The following is a 15,617-nucleotide window of genomic DNA, read 5'->3' on the forward strand; positions in this document are numbered from 1 at the left end:
AGAAAAAAGTTTCAATTCGAACTTTTTTTTTCTTGCATGATGGTTAGCTAACCATTTTCCACTCCTTGCGATACTCTGCCAATTGTGCCCATCTACCACGCTGCCCTGCGCACGTAGCTTAGGTGTAACTTTCCAGGCTTGAATGGTCTGGCTTCCATACTCATATGAAAAGAAGTCTGTGGAAGCTCGCCGATATGGTCATACCATCAGTGACGGGCCTGGATGGCATCTTTGGTAAGCAACACCGAGGAACATCCCGGTACCGCACCTACTAACACCCAATCCCCCTAGCCATCAACAAGCCAATGGGCATGTCCTCGGCTCAGGTCATCCGCGACTGTCAAGCTTACTTTCAGCCCTCTCGACTATTTGCGCCAATGCTCGCGCGCGAAGCAGAGGAGGCCCGTCGCGACGCCGCGACGCAGGGCAAACATAACCGCAAATGGAAGAAGAGGAAGCAGGACCCCCGCGTCAAGATGGGTCACGGTGGTACGCTGGATCCGCTGGCGACGGGCGTGCTGATCCTGGGCGTCGGCCGCGCTACCAAGTCGCTCCAAAACTTTCTAGAGTGCACCAAGACCTACGAGACCATCGTGGTGTTTGGCGCCGCTACCGACACGTACGACCGCGTCGGGCGCATCCTGGCCAAGAAGTCATACGACGAAATCACGAGGGATAAGGTTGAGAAGCAGCTGGATGCGTTCAGGGGCAAGTACAAGCAAATGCCCCCGCTGTACTCGGCTCTCAAGATGAACGGCAAGCCGCTCTACGAGTACGCGCGTGAGGGCAAGCCGATCCCACGCGAGATAGAAACCCGCGAAGTCGAGGTTCTCGGTCTGGAGCTGTTGGAGTGGTATGAGCCGGGTACTCACAACCACCGATGGCCGACCGAGGAGGCTGGCATTGCCGAGAAGAGCCTTGCTGAGAGCGTGTGGAGGGTGGAGCACGAGCAGGCGACTGGCAAGAAGCTGACGCCTGAGCAGGGAGCGGAGGAGGACCGGGCATTTGCCGCCCACCAGTCGTTCAAGGAGCAAGCCGAGGAGCGTCAGGACAAGCTCGTCTTTGAGCGGGGTCAGAAGCGCAAGGCCGAAGAGAGCAATGGCAGGCCAAACAAGAAGCAGCAGGGGAAGCAAGGCCGAGAACAGCTCATGTCAGGAGCACTAGGAGAGCTGCCACCGGGAGGCCCATCTAAGGGACGCGGGTCAGATTTGGTGCCACCAGCTCCTAGCGCGGACACGCCACCGCCGTGGGACGGCAAGGGACCGCCAGCTTGCAAGATCAGGATGACTGTCACATCAGGATTCTACGTGAGGAGTTTTGCACATGAACTGGGCGAGAAGGTGGGGTCGGCCGCATTGATGGCTGAGCTGGTCCGTAACAGACAAGGCGACTTTGTGCTCGAGGGGGACAACTGCCTCGAATATGATGACCTTGTCAAGGGTGAAGACGCGTGGGGTCCAAAGTTGGAAAAGGTTCTGCACCAGTGGTCGTCGACACATTTACAGGGGGTTGGACCTCTGAAGAGCGTCTACGCCGAAGAACCAAAGACTACCGCTGTCAATCAGGAGGGTCCGTCGGGTACCGCCGCGGACAAGAAGCCAGCTACAGACGAGAAGCCAGCTGCAGCTTCTGTTGAAGAATCCCAGACCAAGGAATCAGGTGTCAAGGCGGAAGAGACAAAGCCAACGGATACCAAGGGTGAGACCATCGACGGTTATGAAGAGTGGAACGGCTTTTCTGATTAACATTGATCCTGCAGAACCCGAACCCACCGCAGGACCGTCCACCGCTTAAACACTGCTGTCTACAGATTGATCCCGGAGGCCGCCTGCCAAGGCAAGTTACGTGCTTACTGTATCCACAGGCTGGGCTTTCGGGTACCAACGACGACGCCGCCGCCGCCGCCGGCTCTGGATCTTGCACAGAACACAACTGGTTCCAACAGCTTGATTCTCTACTGATTTTTGTTTACATTGTATTACGTGCATAGCGAGTGGAGTAATTAGAGGGTTATTAATTTTGCACGATCCAAATCATTATGTGCAAGTCGAACAAACTATCTTGGTCTGGCGTCCAAATTCAGTCTGTAGTGATTACCCATTCCCTCCCATGCCTGCCTGCCCTGCCCTGCCCTACCCTGCCCGTCTTCCCGTCGTATGGTATCAATTATATAGAACAAAAGAAAATAGAACGATAGATATTGGCCATTGGTAAAACAAAAGCGCCTCACGACTCCTCGAGCAACTTCTTGACCCTCTCTATCCTGCCAACGGCCAGCTCCAACCTCTCCAGCCTCCTCTTTTTCTCCACGTCTCTCTTCTCCAAAATGTCCACCCGCTCCTCCAGCTTGGCCCTCGCGCGCCTCTCGGTGGCGACCATCTCGTTGGCCTCCTCGAAAAGCGACGCGCTCAGCTCCTCGACCTCGCGGCTGGCGTCCAGCTCGCGCGCCTCGGCCGCCGCCCGCAGCTGCTGCTCCCGCGTCAAAGCGACGAGCAGATCATCCATGGTCTGGTCGCCCGTCACGCGCAGCTGCTGCTCTTTGGAGAGGACCATGAGCAGGTCGTCGGTGGTCTTGTCCATCTTGGACGACGCCGACGATCTGTCGCGGGCGGTCGCGGGCGGCGATGTGGTCTTGCCGCCCCACAGGGAGCCTATACGGTGTCCTGCGGCTGCCGGTTCCGCGGTTTGGGGCGGGTTGCCACTGCCGGCCGTGGAGGAGGTTTTGAGCTGCCGCCGCAATCGCGCCAGCTCATCCTCGTAGCTGGCCCACTTCTCAACGGCCACTGCGGCTTTCTCGTTGAGCGTGCGCACCTGCAGCCGCAAGTCCTCAATCTGGCGTTGGGCGTCTGCCAGCGACGTGGGATCGTCGTCCTCACCGCGGGTCGAAGCGGTGGGCGACGTCGCCGCTGACGAGGTGGGAGAGTTGTCGAAGCCGCATCTTGGGCAGCCCGATGTTGAAGATGATGAGGATGATACTGATGAGGTTGGTGAAGATGCTGCCGACAGGGGTGATGTGACGCCCTGCTGGTCAACGAATGATTGTACCACCTGTCTTGGTGGAGGGGTTTGGTGCCTTGTGCTGCTGCTTGCGGCCGTCTCAAAGAGCTTCTCACGACGCGGGGGGAATTGCGCCTGGGGTCTGAATGCTGGTCTCCTATTGTTGTTGATGTCTGAGCTCAGCATCGCCGTGTTGATAATAATAGAAAAAGACCTGTGCAGTGTATGCTGGTGCTGACAGTCCCGGTAAATGGGATAGGTCTCGGACTGGAAAAGGTCTGACTGTTTGTGGGTGGGTTTTGGTGGTGTTTATGTGCTTGTTGTAGTAATTCGTCGTAGTAAGCAGACCAAAGTTGTTGGCCAAACGAGTTTCAACCAAGCGACCCTGCTAATACTTAGACGATAAACGACTGTATGACCTATGTTGATTGTTCGCTTTGTTTTGTATTTTGTATTTTGTATTGTTTATGGCCTTTCTTGTTAAAAAGAACGGCTAACCTATGTGGTTCGTTGGTGATTTCTCCCTGAATATTGGAGAAGGTCGGTGGTGCGTGAAGCGGTAGTGAAGTGAGAGCTACCAGTTGCTGACTGTAAAAGTGCGGGCTTTGTCCTTTTAATCCAGTCTTTCACAAGTCCCGAGATCTGATGCAAAACCTCTCATTGGATCTCGAGTGTGGCTGTCGAACTCTTGTTTTGGTTAGACGTGGTTGTAAGAAATCCTCCTGACGTCGCGTGGGCTTGGATGGATCAAGGGATCACCGAGATGGGATGGGTTTTGATGGGATTTGTGAGAAAAATCAGCACAGGGGTATTTTTTTCGTTTTGGTGGATGCAACTCCTGATGCCCAAGCAAGCCAAGCTATTTGGCTATGCTTCGCCTCCGCTGGCGGATCGACCTTTGGGCTGGATGGGCCCCGCCTGACAAGGCCGATTTATTGCTGTGATTGGTTTAGTTCCCGTAATTCGATGCTACAGTGCTGCTGTCTTGGCCCGGCTTGATTGTCTATTTCGGGAAGCTTTGAAGAAAGATTGGGTGTGTTTATTTCAGGAATGTTGGAAGAAGTAAAAAGATCAAATGAACGCTGGCAGAAAACAGATATATTGGAACAGAAAACCTACTGCAACGGATAACCCCCACAAGCCATAGGCGCAATAGCCCAGTGCTCGGATTCACCCTTCACACGAAACCCGTATTCAATTCGGATGACGCTGACGGAGGTTTCTCGTCAATTGGCCATGACACACAGCTCCGATGATCCGGAAAGGTCTGTTCTTTCGTGAATCTCGACCTGAGCTGCAACAAAGTTTAGCGTCCAAGCCTCCTCCTTCAGCTTAGCGGACCCGATACACACTCAAATCCAGCTTTTGCAGGGGTCAACTGACCCGCGCATCCGGACCTGATCGTCTGCATTAACACGCGTTACCGGAACATAAAATACATTCTATTTCCTCGTCGTCCACTTTTTCACTTTTTGATTCGCAAAACCCTCATCCACATACCTGGTAGTAATTAAGGAGCTTATCCGCGGTCAATAAACGATCCACAACTGAGGATTTATCCACTGCTAGATTTAAAACTCTAGGTCTCATCAAAATCCCACTTACATCATGATCGACACCGGCGGCTTTGTTGGTTGCAAGGCGGACCGCGGCAGCCTCACGTTATTTCGACTTGGCAAGAAACGTTCCCGTCCACCACCCAAGTCAATACTCACAAGACCGACGAGTCCCAAACTGGCATGGGCTTGGCAATGATTCAACAGCGGGAGGGTAACTTTAGCCCTAGAGGATCTATCCCTGGAAGAAAACAAGAAAAAGCATTGGCTTCTTGTTTCGCTTCTTCACCTTGGTCCAACTCCTGATCCCGGCCAGGGAGGGGATCCACGCATAAACCATGAAACCATGTCCCTTGATTGAAACGTGACGAATAAACAAAACCCGCGCTTGAATAATTGCAAAAGTCGGTACATCACAACCACAGCCCGCTGCAGTAAAGTGCCGTACTTGCCCCCCTGGCATGTAAACTCCTAGTTCTCGCCAGATGTGGACAGCCAAAGTCGGTGATGGCGCCGCGCACAGATCCAGCCCTACCTGCTTACTACGACGCCACAAAACCATGTATTCAATGGCGTCAATGTGTGGTTCTACATTTCAGCTCAAAGAGTGACTGCTAGCGCCGTTGCCGCGTGCCAACGGAACTATTCTGATGGCCTACTGACAAGTTACTTTTTTAATGGCCACGTTTCGAATGGAAACATGAATCGACCAGGGACGTGCAGTTTACGTGCCGAAACCCTGCTTTTGCTTTTTCATTTTTCATTGACGCAGACATGATTTGTTGACCAGCAGACATTCTGGCAGTATTCATAAACGGCTGTCTATATCACGTCTTCTTTCGTCTTCGTATAGAGATTCTAGATTTGTTCTGACTACTTTTTGTCAGTTTGGGTATCATTTTGTGGGCCATGTGTGATGGCGACTTTTTTACCTGCCCTCCAACATTATGATTTTCTAAAGTGCCCTCGCCGAGAGCAGACTCTGCGCTTGTGTCCATTCTAAACTGGCAAAACCACCAAGCCCAGAGCAGCCCCCTCTGCAGATTCTTTTTCTCCGTGATCATCTAGCAATGTCCTGTTGATTCTAATGGCCGACTCAGCTCGTAAGCAAGCTCAAGGCTTGGCCACCTTTCTAGGCTCGCTCAGTCCCGTCTCCGGGTCCTTGTACTCTTTCCAGCTGACCGGATACATGGGGTTGCCGGCATCGCTGTTGGCCATGATGACTCCAAGCTCGTTGCTGGCGGTCGTAAGGTAGTAGTTGGCTTGGTCTCCGAGGGAGATCTTTTTTCACATTCACCATTAGTAAAACGCACGTAGCCGCCTGCCAGCACAGAAGAAGAGCAACAACAACAAAAAAAACCTACCACCTGCGCCCGCACAATATCACCAGGCCTAAAACTCTCCCCAATCTTGACCCTATCCTTCTCCGTCGCCCTGACGTCCCTGACCCTGATCACGCCCTGCCACTCCGCATCGAGCACGGCGTCGCCCACCACCAGGATCGCCACAATGGCCTGCTGGTGCGACACGCGCGTGACGCGGCACAGCACCACGTCTCCGACCTCGGGGAGCGCCGCCGCCGCCCGCCTCCGCCGCTGCACCGATATCGTGGGGAGGTTCTCGGCCGCCGAACTCGACAGCATGCCGGGCTTGACGATCTTGTTGGGCCGCTTCGTCGGCCCGGCAGGCTTTGCGGGTTGCGTGATGGAGACGGCGCCCAGCAGCGACGAGTACAGGTTCGCTTCGTGGATGTGAGTGCCCGGCCCGGCGCGGTATCGAGAGCTGGGGCCGAGGAGCTGGCCTGGAAGGGCGAGGGAGGGTGGCGCGGCTGTCGTCATGGTTTTGGGGGGCGCGGGGGTCTGAGGAGCTGGTGTGATTTTGAGATTATGGTTGTTTCGTTTGTTTCAAACCTTTTCTGGTGTTTTCGCTCGCAGTCAATTGCCGTCGCGCCGGCAAGTTTTGGGTGCCCCGCTATTTGGGGATCCCTGTAGCAAGGATCTGATGCATGGGAATCGGCTGGTTGCACAGGTGGGGTTATGACAAGGATAATCCGTTTACACTTTTCTGTTATTGCCGGGCTTCTGTGAAGATATTATATCATGTTTTCTATGGATCGGCCACGCTTTTTATCCATCGTCTCCCCAACCGGAAACTGTCATACGCGTAGTCCACGAATGTTGCTTCATGCCCTCGCTGACTGGACAGTAGCGCAGCCACAAGGGTATCAGCGTGCTTTTATACATCCTATCCTATCCACTCGATACATGTGCATCCGTGGTTTCGCCTCTCTGCTTGCATTTATTTGTTCTCAGGGGTCAAAGAAACAACCTTATCCAGCAACTCCTTTTAGTAGGTATGCATGTCTATACCAACAATTTTGCAAACCCCATAAACCCAGTCTTGTATATCTTTTGTCGTGCTTCGGAGATTATTGCATCTTTACTCCAGCAAGTACGAATTCTCATTCACAACTGCATTGCATGTTAAAGACGTAAATAACTCGCTTTAATTCTTCAGCACGTCGACCAACCTCTTTTCTATAATGAGTTCTGGACTTTTTTTGTCCCTTTTCTGGCCTTCAATCTGACTTATCGTACTAAGTTTCGACGGCCACACTATAAATCCAAGTGTAAATATGGAATTCAGAACCAATACATCTTTCATATATTCAGCATCAATACTATAAAATTTGGTATTGTGTCAAGTCATAATCACCGCTAGCATCAACTCAGCGGAGCCCCAAAACATGGATGAAGGCTTTGCAATACAAAAGATCTCTATCAAGTCCCTACCTTACCTTGCTTACCTGCGTACCTACCTAGGTACCTAAGGTGCTTAGCCAGTGTGCCGTGTGATGGGTTTAGAATACGAAGTCCCGCCCATGCGAAGACCTGAATCCTATACGATTGGGCGCAGGGAACGGCAGAATTGGCCACAAGAAATGAGCAAGTAACTTTACCTTGAAGCTCCAATCACATTGCCTATACCACCCGGAGACATGCGTCAAATTGCTGCATATCCAAAAGAAAACAAAAAAAAGCATCATGAACTGCGTCTCGGCTATTACCCCGGGATAATTTTGGCTCGAGACTGTCGGCGAAGAATTCCCTTATTACTGCATGCAATAGGCCAGAGCCATGTGAACGGATATGCCTCAAGTGCTGCATGCCCAAAACTGCAATAGTGGATTGTGGCGGTTGTTCTCACCAATAATACATAGGTAGGTACCTACCCACAGTACCTAAATAAACATTAACGAAACACTGAAACAGGCAATGTGGTACCAAGTTCGGCGGGAATAAAATACCCAACTGCTATTAGCGTTATTTGTCGCAATTCTGTCTTTCTTCCTTTCAAGCCTTCTTTTTCTTCCACTGCAGGTTCATCAACAAGATGGAATACAAGACCCTGAGTACTGTCAAGAATGAGATACGCCTGATCAAAATACGCTCGACACCCAACCATGACAGCCCGGTGGCGTTTCGTTTAGAACATGCCTCTCTCAATGACAAGCCAGACTACATCGCCCTGTCATACTGCTGGGGCGACCCGCTCAAACGACAAGATATGCAGATATTGCAAGGCCTCAAAAACCAGAACACGCCAATAACGTACAGCGCCACGGCGAACCTTGCGAACGCATTGCGGGAGCTTAGGCTGCGCGGGGAGCTCCGTGTTTGGGCCGACGCCGTTTGCATTGACCAGAAGAACGACGATGAGCGCGGCCAGCAGGTGCTGCGCATGGATGTTATTTACCGGTGCGCAAAAAAGACAGTCAGCTACCTTGGAGGGCCTAGCTCGTGCAACAGCAACAGTTCGATACCCGACCTTGGGGAATTTTTTCACTTGACGACCTCGGTGATGTGGAATCCCTCCCGTGACCACTCGGCTGGGTGGAACGCCTTTTGTAGCCTCCTCAATAACAACTACTGGTCTCGGGTCTGGATCATACAGGAAATCGCCATGGTTGAAACCGTTCAGGTCTATTGGAATGGGCAAACCTTGGACTTGGATAATCTTTTTCAAGCAATTTCATACCTCGGGAATTTTGTGCAATCGGGTCGATCGAAGCCGGAACTAACCATTTCTCGGTGGCTTCACATCATGGAGCTCAGGTCCTTCCGCAACGACAGAAAATATTCGCGTAGAGTGCACATATTAAAGGCGTTTTTGCGCACCCGTGCATCCGAGTCGATTGACTCCCGGGATAGGCTGTTTGCCTTGTTGCGCTTGGCATACAATGGCAGCGACGCGGCTTATTTCCCAAACTATACGCAACATGTCAAGACACTCAACCAAGATATATCCCAAGAAGATTACAAGCGCTTTACAATACAGTGTAAAGCAAGATGCGTCTCCGGTCTTGCATTCGTTGTGATGACATGTTTATACAAGTCAAGTACCTTACCTATGTTACTTTCTGGAGACTCTCTGTGTACGGGCGTATCTATAGGGGTGAGGCACAGGTGTTCGAGTCCAGATGTGGGAAAATACCTTTTTTTGGTCTAAACAATTTGAACCGCTACTGTCAGGTAAATGAAAGGCCAAACCACACCGAAATCGAGGCTGCCAAATCTGCCATGAACCAAGCAAAGGATATCGACCGACGTCATCAATCACCGCTGCCGTGGTAAGATGAGGTCGTATCAAACATCTGCGGAGTATTTTATGCTTATTCCAGCGTGGTATTGACGCGAGTCATTTGTTGCACGGCCAAACATCACTGTCTATTTGTACTTGGTACAACCTGAAAGAATCATTGTGCAAACAGCTCGATACTTTTTATAAAACTCGTGAACAAATAACCTGTCAAGCGTCTTGACCGCGTAAAAAAGGAGTAAAAAAACATAGGAGATGACAAAGGAGACAGAGAAAAAGAAAAAAAGAAATAGACTACATAGGCCGCCATACCAACTGACCTGACCCATACTCCATCCCAGTCCACCCCGTCCTCACTCCCACGGCTATACGAAATGCATTTCCCAAACTCCAATCTTCAATTCACCGCCCAGGAAAAAAAGAAAAAAGTTCAATCTCTAACACCTGACCATCCCATTCCTCCCGTCCATCCCACCATGCCGAACTCCCCTCTCCCGCTCCGCGCCGGCCACCCCTCTAGACCAATGCTCGACGCCAGGCGGCCCATGCGGCCTGCCTGCGCTCTTTCCCCTGATCGGTGGCACCGGCGGCACCGGCTGCATGGGCGGCCTACCCAAGTTGCCGACCGTATTCGACCGTCCGCGGCTGCCAAACGCCCCCTGCGCCCTGCCGCTGCTGCTCCCATCGCTCGTCGGCGGCCTGCTGTTGCTGACGCCGAGGCCGCCCCCACCACCCCCGCTGGGATCCGGCCGCCTGCCGCCACCAGGGGCGTACCGCATCGGCGCGTCGGGCAGGCGCTGCTGCGGCTGGAGACCCGAGTGGGGTGCGTGTGGCATCGGCGGGCGGCGCTGGCGGTTGCCTGACGTCGAGGACGATGCCGAAGATGGCATGTTGGGTCTTCTGAGACGATCCGAGAGGCCGTTTCCAAGTCCCCAGTAGGATTTGAAAACCTGACCTTCATTCGGAGATAAATATGTAGATGTCCTCTTTTCGCCGGCAGAGGTCGACGGCCGCAACGCTGCGGCGCGGCCGTGCACGTGTACTTCAACCTTGGCTTTCTGGCCGGCTGTGTGCGCCGATGCGGATGGGAACCAGGACTTGGTTTCCGACTTGGGCAGAGATGGCACGGGGGGTGTAGAAGGAGGGCTCTGCTCGGTCTGGTAGACGTCTTCATGGTTGTGCGAGTCGTCCGTATCTGGGGATGAGGGTGTCTCTGCTGGGATTTCAGGTGTTCGAGGCGGAGCTGCCTGTGCGACAGCCATATCGGGCGACTGAGGCTGAGCTGGCTGTTGAACAGGCTCGGCCTTTTCCACCGCGGCCTTGACATCTGACGAAACACACCCCTTGGCGACCTTCTTATGGCCGCTCGCAAACTCATCCTCCGGCCGTCCCTCGGGCGTCTGCACCGCACCGGCGACGCCACCCGCCCCCGACGGCATCACACTGGCCCTCAGCACCCAGTCCTTGCCAAAGTCGTCGATCGGCTTGTCGAACCGTCCCAGGTCCAAAAGCGGCTGGAAGTCACCGATGGTGTACGGTGCCTCGTCGATGCTGACCCGCAGTCGGTGCCGACCGCCCGCCACCTTGACGTGGCTGATGCTCTTCTTGGGCTTGTGCCGCACCGCCGTGATCTGCGGCGCCCCCGTCGCCGTCGTAGGCCGCTGCTGCAGCTGCATTTCCTGATCTGGGGAAGGGTGCGGGATGGGGTTGACCGCGAGACTGTCCTCGCGCGCCGGGTGCTGGGGGCGCGACGCCGAGACGAATCCCTCCCTGTGGTTGCTGCTGCTGCCGCCGCTGCCGCCGCTGCTGCCACCTCTACTTCCGCGTCCGTTGACAATATACCACGACCGCCAGCCGTGGACGGCATCATGGAACTTGCGTGCCACGTCAGGGTCGTCGGTGGCGAAAAAGTGCACAAAGTTGTCGACCGAGGCCTCCATTGTCTTTTGCTGGGACTTGACCGCGTAGCAGAAGCGCTTGGGGGGCTTGAGGTTCTTCTTTGCCTGCGTCTCGGTCGGCGTGTAGATGTCGTAGCCGATGAGGTGGCACAGCATGGTGGCGCCCATGGACGTGGCGGCGGCGGCCATCAAAGCCGGGCTCGCGCTGCCGCCGCCGACTTGCTGCTGGCTGATCAGGACCGAGTCCGCCTTCTTGCACGAAAAGAGCTGCCCGTTTCCGAGCAGGGTGATGAAGCGTTTGCTCCACTTTCCCGGCCGCTGGGAATGATGCATCTGGAGAACGAAGCCCGGCGGCGGCATGGAACCCTCGCCCCCAGGAACAGACGACATGTCCAGGTCCTGGTGACTGTCAAAGGTTTCTGAGGACGGCTCAACCAGTAGGTGGTGCTGTGTGTCACGGTCCCAAGAGTTGAGAACATCCTTGATGCGCTCATAGCGACGAAGCCGCCGCTCTAGGCCCAGGGTCGCATATGACTCGACGACGACGCTGGTGCAAGTGTTGAAGGGTTGGGGCGCATCAACTGCGCACGCAAAGAGGATATCGACGGCGTTGGTATCTAGTGTGACGTTGACATCGTGGCGGACTCCTCGGCAGCGAACCTGGACAGACTGTACAAAAATGTCAGCCATTGTTTGTTCTCGTCATGTGTAGTGATATCCATAAAATCTAGAAAAGTACTCACTCTTTCTGCGCCATGTCTATTCAGGATTGGCGAATCCGGCCGGAGAGGAAACGTAAAAGCAGTCGCCCCAGGATCAATAAACGTCCGCGGCATCAGTTGTGGCTCCAGACTGGTAGCCCTGCTGGAATCGCCCGCAACAGATGCACAAGCGGACGAGGTCGGTGACAGCGTGACAGCGTCGGACCGCCGCCCCCGCCTGAAGAAGAACTTTGCAAGCATAGGGCTCCTCGGCTTTGACTGCACCGGCGAGGGCTGCACAGGCGAAGACTGCAGGCTGCTGGATTCGCTGCCATGTGACGAGCCGGCTCTCAGCTGAGACTGCAGCCGTTCCATATCCTTGCGTTTCTGCTCCGCCAGGATCCGATCCGTCTCGGCGTTGAGCCGCGCTTCCTCTTCCATCAGTCCTCGCCTCTCAATCTCCCGAAGAAGCTTTTGTTCCTGCGTCTGCTGCAGCTTGGCCGGGACGTCGCCCTGGATGCTGGCTGTGTCGACTGCAGTATCAGCCGTGAGCGCCGTCGCAACTGGCATTTCTTCAGTAGGAGTGGGCACCGCCGGGAACTGATCTCGGATGTCGCCCAGCGTATCCGACTCGGACGGCCTGCTGGCGGGTTCCAGATCTGGAGTTGAGGGTTTCTTCGGCGGAGACTTGGATTTCTTTGTAGGGGTGTTGGGCTCTTTGTTACCCAGCGGCTGCACCGAAGCGGCCGAATTTCTCAAGCTGATGTTCATTTCGGTGGCAGACGGCAGTGGCGGGGGGACTTCGGGCACGTCACTGGCGTTGATGGTTTTGGCCCTCTTTCGATACCTAGACCCAAAGGCTGACTTGATCGGACTACCATTGCCTTTGTCTGAGCCGGTGTCTCCGCCAAGTATGGATTCCACCATGTTGCGTGTTTCCGACACGCTCTTGCCCCTCAAGCTGCGATACCGCGACATGGCTCCTGGCGGCTTCTGCAGCGTATATGTCTGGGTGAGGGCTGACATTCTGACTGGTCTTGAAAGACTTTAATAGTAAAACAAACGGTCGTCGTGCGATGTGGTAGTCGAGATCAGGATCTGGCTTCCTGTATGTAATCCGACTGATCTCGAGTTCCCGGAGCGTCTGACCTATTAGTCACTGCAGCTATCTCCACCACCACGCAAAACAACGCTGCGTTCAAAAAGTAGTAAAAACGAGTGTGTAATGATCACGCCGTGAGGGGACAGGGGATGATCCGTTGAAAGACAACCAAAAGAGGGAAGTAAATAAAAAAGCAAAATAAAAGAGCGTGGATGATGAAAGAAGGAGAGGAAGAAAAGGTCGACGGGAAAATTGGGTCAAAGTTATCGGGGAAATATCTATCCCATTTAGCCAGGAGAAAATAAAAAAGAGGAAGGCTGGCCTCCCCATCTCGAGAGAAAGCAAAGCAAAAATAAAAAAAAGAGATCTTCATAGCTTGTGGCCACCCCCAAGCCCAAATGCCAGCGAACCGGATTTTCAACGCGCTCCCTCGTGTCTGACAACACAAGCGCATTCCGGGAGTCTGCCGGGCTACCGGCGGCGCATATGGTGGCAATCAAAAAAATTCCCTTCCACAGACTGGAATGATATTGCTTTTCAGCCGTGACTTGTAAGCGATACCGGCCACCTGGGCTGCTCGTACGATGTTCAAGTCAAGCCATTGTCAACTTGATGGTCCAGACTAATTGACCGTATGGTCAGTATCAAGCAGATATACTTTCTCCCCCCGAGGATTCAGTAAAAATACGAAGATGCAATGATTTAAAACCGGCCTCTTTTTGCAAACCTGTCATATACCGTAGATATTCCCGACTTGCTTGGGCGTGGATCAAAGCCATTCGGCGAGCTAAACACGCCACCTGTTCAGCACCTGGGAACAAATCTCCGACCAATTCTAGACTTTCACTGGCGTCTGGCCAAGAAAAGCATCAGCCCCCTCGGGAAAGAGTAAACTTAGGGATAACTTACCATACCATACCGGTATACTTCACCTCACCAAAGAGAAAAAAAAAAAAAAAAAAAAAAAAAAAAAAAAAAAAAGAAGAAAAAAGAATACGCATCGCACTCCGCGTTTGGTTTGTTTGGAACTCGATCTGCTCAGAATGCTGGATCAAAATATTGATTTGCGGTGGCATTTCTCAACATGGCATTTCTCGAGGTGGCAGAATACCATCTCCCACTGAGGCTCAACCCGGCCCCTTGAGGCTCACTTCCTAAAGGCCTTCACCTCGCGCCTCCACCAGTCGCCAAAGTCCTGAGTCGACACGTCGATCCCCAGATCCTTGAGCTCCTTTGTGCTGAGGTGGCAGTCATAAGGCCTCTGCACCGACGCGTTGGGATCGTTGCCTTGGGTGTTTGCCTCGATCCCCTCAATGCTAAGCCCCATGATCTCTCCAAACACCTGGCAAATCTCGTACTTGGTAAGCTTGTCCTCACTCGAGAACTGAAGCACCTTCGGCAGCGACTTGGCGTCTTGAGCGTCGACGTACTTCTCCGCAACGTCTTGTAGTAAGAACGCAAAAACCATTGTCAGCCATCCCTTGCTTCCTGAAATCCAGTCCAGTATACAGCCCCCGCATTCCCCATCGCCCCGGAATCGGGGGATAGGGTCCGAGAACAGGGATGAACAAAAACAAAAACAGGGGATTAAAACATACCAGCGCAGACCCGCCCGACATCCTCCGTGTTGGTGGGATACCTAATGGCCCAGTGGTCCATCTTGATCTTGGTCTCGGCCTCCTGGGACTTCCAGACCGCGTCCATGAGGACGTTGACCGCGCTCTCGCCGGGGGTCTCGGCGTGTCCGTACAGCACCGGGACCCTCATGACTACACCACGCCCCTTGGCTGCCATCTCCTCGAGGACGGCCTTTTCGCCATCGAGCTTGGTCTGCCCGTACAGGTTGGTGGGACCCGTGGCAGCCCCAGCCGCGTAAGGCGCCTCACCGGGCCTGCCAGAGAAGACGTAGTCGGTGGAGATGTAGATGAGCGCCACGTCCCTGTCCGCGCAGAGACGAGCCAAGGAAGCCGTCGCGGCCACGTTGAGACGTCGCGTGCCCTCCGGATCCTGATCCACCTTGTCGGGGAACCTGTTGGCGGCGCCTGGGGCGAGTTGCTTTTAGTTCTAGCCACTGACTTTATCTCCCTTTGCCGGCGGATATTTAAATGCACTTACAATGCACAACCACATGAGGCCTGGACGTAATCTCTTTGCATTAGTCATTTGCATGGCAAATAGTATCAGTCGTACGAGGACGAGGCGACACACTTGACCTGATCAAGAACCTTTTCAACTTCGGCCTCGTTGGCTAGGTCAGCCCTCAGCGTGGACACGCCATCGGCGCGCGAAAAGGCCGTCCCCGTTACGGTCCAGCCATGCTTGAGTTGGAATGCCTTGGCAACCTCACGTCCGAGGAGCCCAGTGGCACCGGTAACCAGCGCACGCTTTTCAGTCATATCCGCGGGTTTCTGGCGAGATCAGCGACAAGTGTTTGGGTGGACAGCTGGATGCTTTCGCTGATCGCAATCGACGGAAGCAACTCACCATGACGATGGGTGCTGCGGGGACAGTGAGAAGCACAGTGCCCCAAACCGACGGGCTTTCCTTTCATCACCCAAGTGCTTCATTTTGTATGGAGCCAAAGCAATCCAAGATCAAAATGCCATCTCCGTCATATACCAACGCTGTCATTACGCCATGACGCTATTCATAAGTCAGTTAATGATATCTAATCCTCCCTTATCCCTTTCAGACTTGCTTTTCTTTTGTTTTCTTTTGGGTCCATCGTCACCCATAATCTTTACATCATCCCTTTTGATCGTAC

General features: G+C 53.7%; 7 protein-coding genes across 8 annotated transcripts; 2 read left to right on the forward strand and 5 right to left on the reverse strand.

The window, feature by feature from the left end:
* Window positions 1-8: 8 nt before the first annotated feature.
* MGG_08626 lies at window positions 9-2,254 on the forward strand (the record flags this gene model as incomplete). Of its 2 annotated transcripts, XM_003711007.1 has the most annotated exons (3): window positions 9-234; window positions 292-1,698; window positions 1,760-2,254. In XM_003711007.1, the coding sequence occupies 3 exons, from the start codon at window positions 165-167 to the stop codon at window positions 1,792-1,794; spliced, it is 1,512 nt and encodes a 503-aa protein (XP_003711055.1). In that variant the 3' UTR covers window positions 1,795-2,254. The 2 variants fall into 2 exon arrangements, with proteins under 2 accessions (XP_003711055.1, XP_003711054.1); XM_003711006.1 differs by having other exon boundaries at window positions 195-234; window positions 292-1,819.
* Window positions 1,938-3,824, reverse strand: MGG_08627 (uncharacterized protein). The gene has a single exon (XM_003711008.1). The coding sequence runs from the start codon at window positions 3,181-3,183 to the stop codon at window positions 2,227-2,229; it is 957 nt and encodes a 318-aa protein (XP_003711056.1). The 5' UTR covers window positions 3,184-3,824; the 3' UTR covers window positions 1,938-2,226.
* A 350-nt stretch (window positions 3,825-4,174) lies between these two features.
* MGG_16541 (uncharacterized protein) lies at window positions 4,175-5,115 on the reverse strand (the record flags this gene model as incomplete). Its single annotated transcript, XM_003711009.1, has 3 exons — window positions 4,175-4,291; window positions 4,498-4,562; window positions 5,097-5,115. 3 exons carry the CDS (start codon window positions 5,113-5,115, stop codon window positions 4,175-4,177), a joined length of 201 nt encoding a protein of 66 aa, XP_003711057.1.
* Window positions 5,116-5,329: 214 nt separating this feature from the next.
* Window positions 5,330-6,519, reverse strand: MGG_08628 (3'-5' exoribonuclease CSL4). The gene is made up of 2 exons (XM_003711010.1): window positions 5,918-6,519; window positions 5,330-5,834 (listed from the first exon to the last, which is right to left on the reverse strand). Exons 1-2 carry the CDS (start codon window positions 6,389-6,391, stop codon window positions 5,667-5,669), a joined length of 642 nt encoding a protein of 213 aa, XP_003711058.1. The 5' UTR covers window positions 6,392-6,519; the 3' UTR covers window positions 5,330-5,666.
* Window positions 6,520-7,946: 1,427 nt separating this feature from the next.
* On the forward strand, window positions 7,947-9,187 carry MGG_08629 (uncharacterized protein; the record flags this gene model as incomplete). Its single annotated transcript, XM_003711011.1, has 2 exons — window positions 7,947-8,534; window positions 9,086-9,187. 2 exons carry the CDS (start codon window positions 7,947-7,949, stop codon window positions 9,185-9,187), a joined length of 690 nt encoding a protein of 229 aa, XP_003711059.1.
* Window positions 9,188-9,282: 95 nt separating this feature from the next.
* MGG_08630 (uncharacterized protein) lies at window positions 9,283-13,781 on the reverse strand. The gene is made up of 3 exons (XM_003711012.1): window positions 13,763-13,781; window positions 11,794-13,640; window positions 9,283-11,719 (listed from the first exon to the last, which is right to left on the reverse strand). Exons 2-3 carry the CDS (start codon window positions 12,775-12,777, stop codon window positions 9,590-9,592), a joined length of 3,114 nt encoding a protein of 1,037 aa, XP_003711060.1. The 5' UTR covers window positions 12,778-13,640; window positions 13,763-13,781; the 3' UTR covers window positions 9,283-9,589.
* Window positions 13,782-14,000: 219 nt separating this feature from the next.
* On the reverse strand, window positions 14,001-15,249 carry MGG_08631 (methionine adenosyltransferase 2 subunit beta; the record flags this gene model as incomplete). Its single annotated transcript, XM_003711013.1, has 4 exons — window positions 14,001-14,296; window positions 14,452-14,895; window positions 14,969-14,988; window positions 15,062-15,249. The coding sequence occupies 4 exons, from the start codon at window positions 15,247-15,249 to the stop codon at window positions 14,001-14,003; spliced, it is 948 nt and encodes a 315-aa protein (XP_003711061.1).
* Between the last annotated feature and the right edge of the window lie 368 nt (window positions 15,250-15,617).

Source organism: Pyricularia oryzae, chromosome 1, assembly GCF_000002495.2.
Source record: "Pyricularia oryzae 70-15 chromosome 1, whole genome shotgun sequence".
Lineage (NCBI taxonomy): Eukaryota > Fungi > Ascomycota > Sordariomycetes > Magnaporthales > Pyriculariaceae > Pyricularia > Pyricularia oryzae.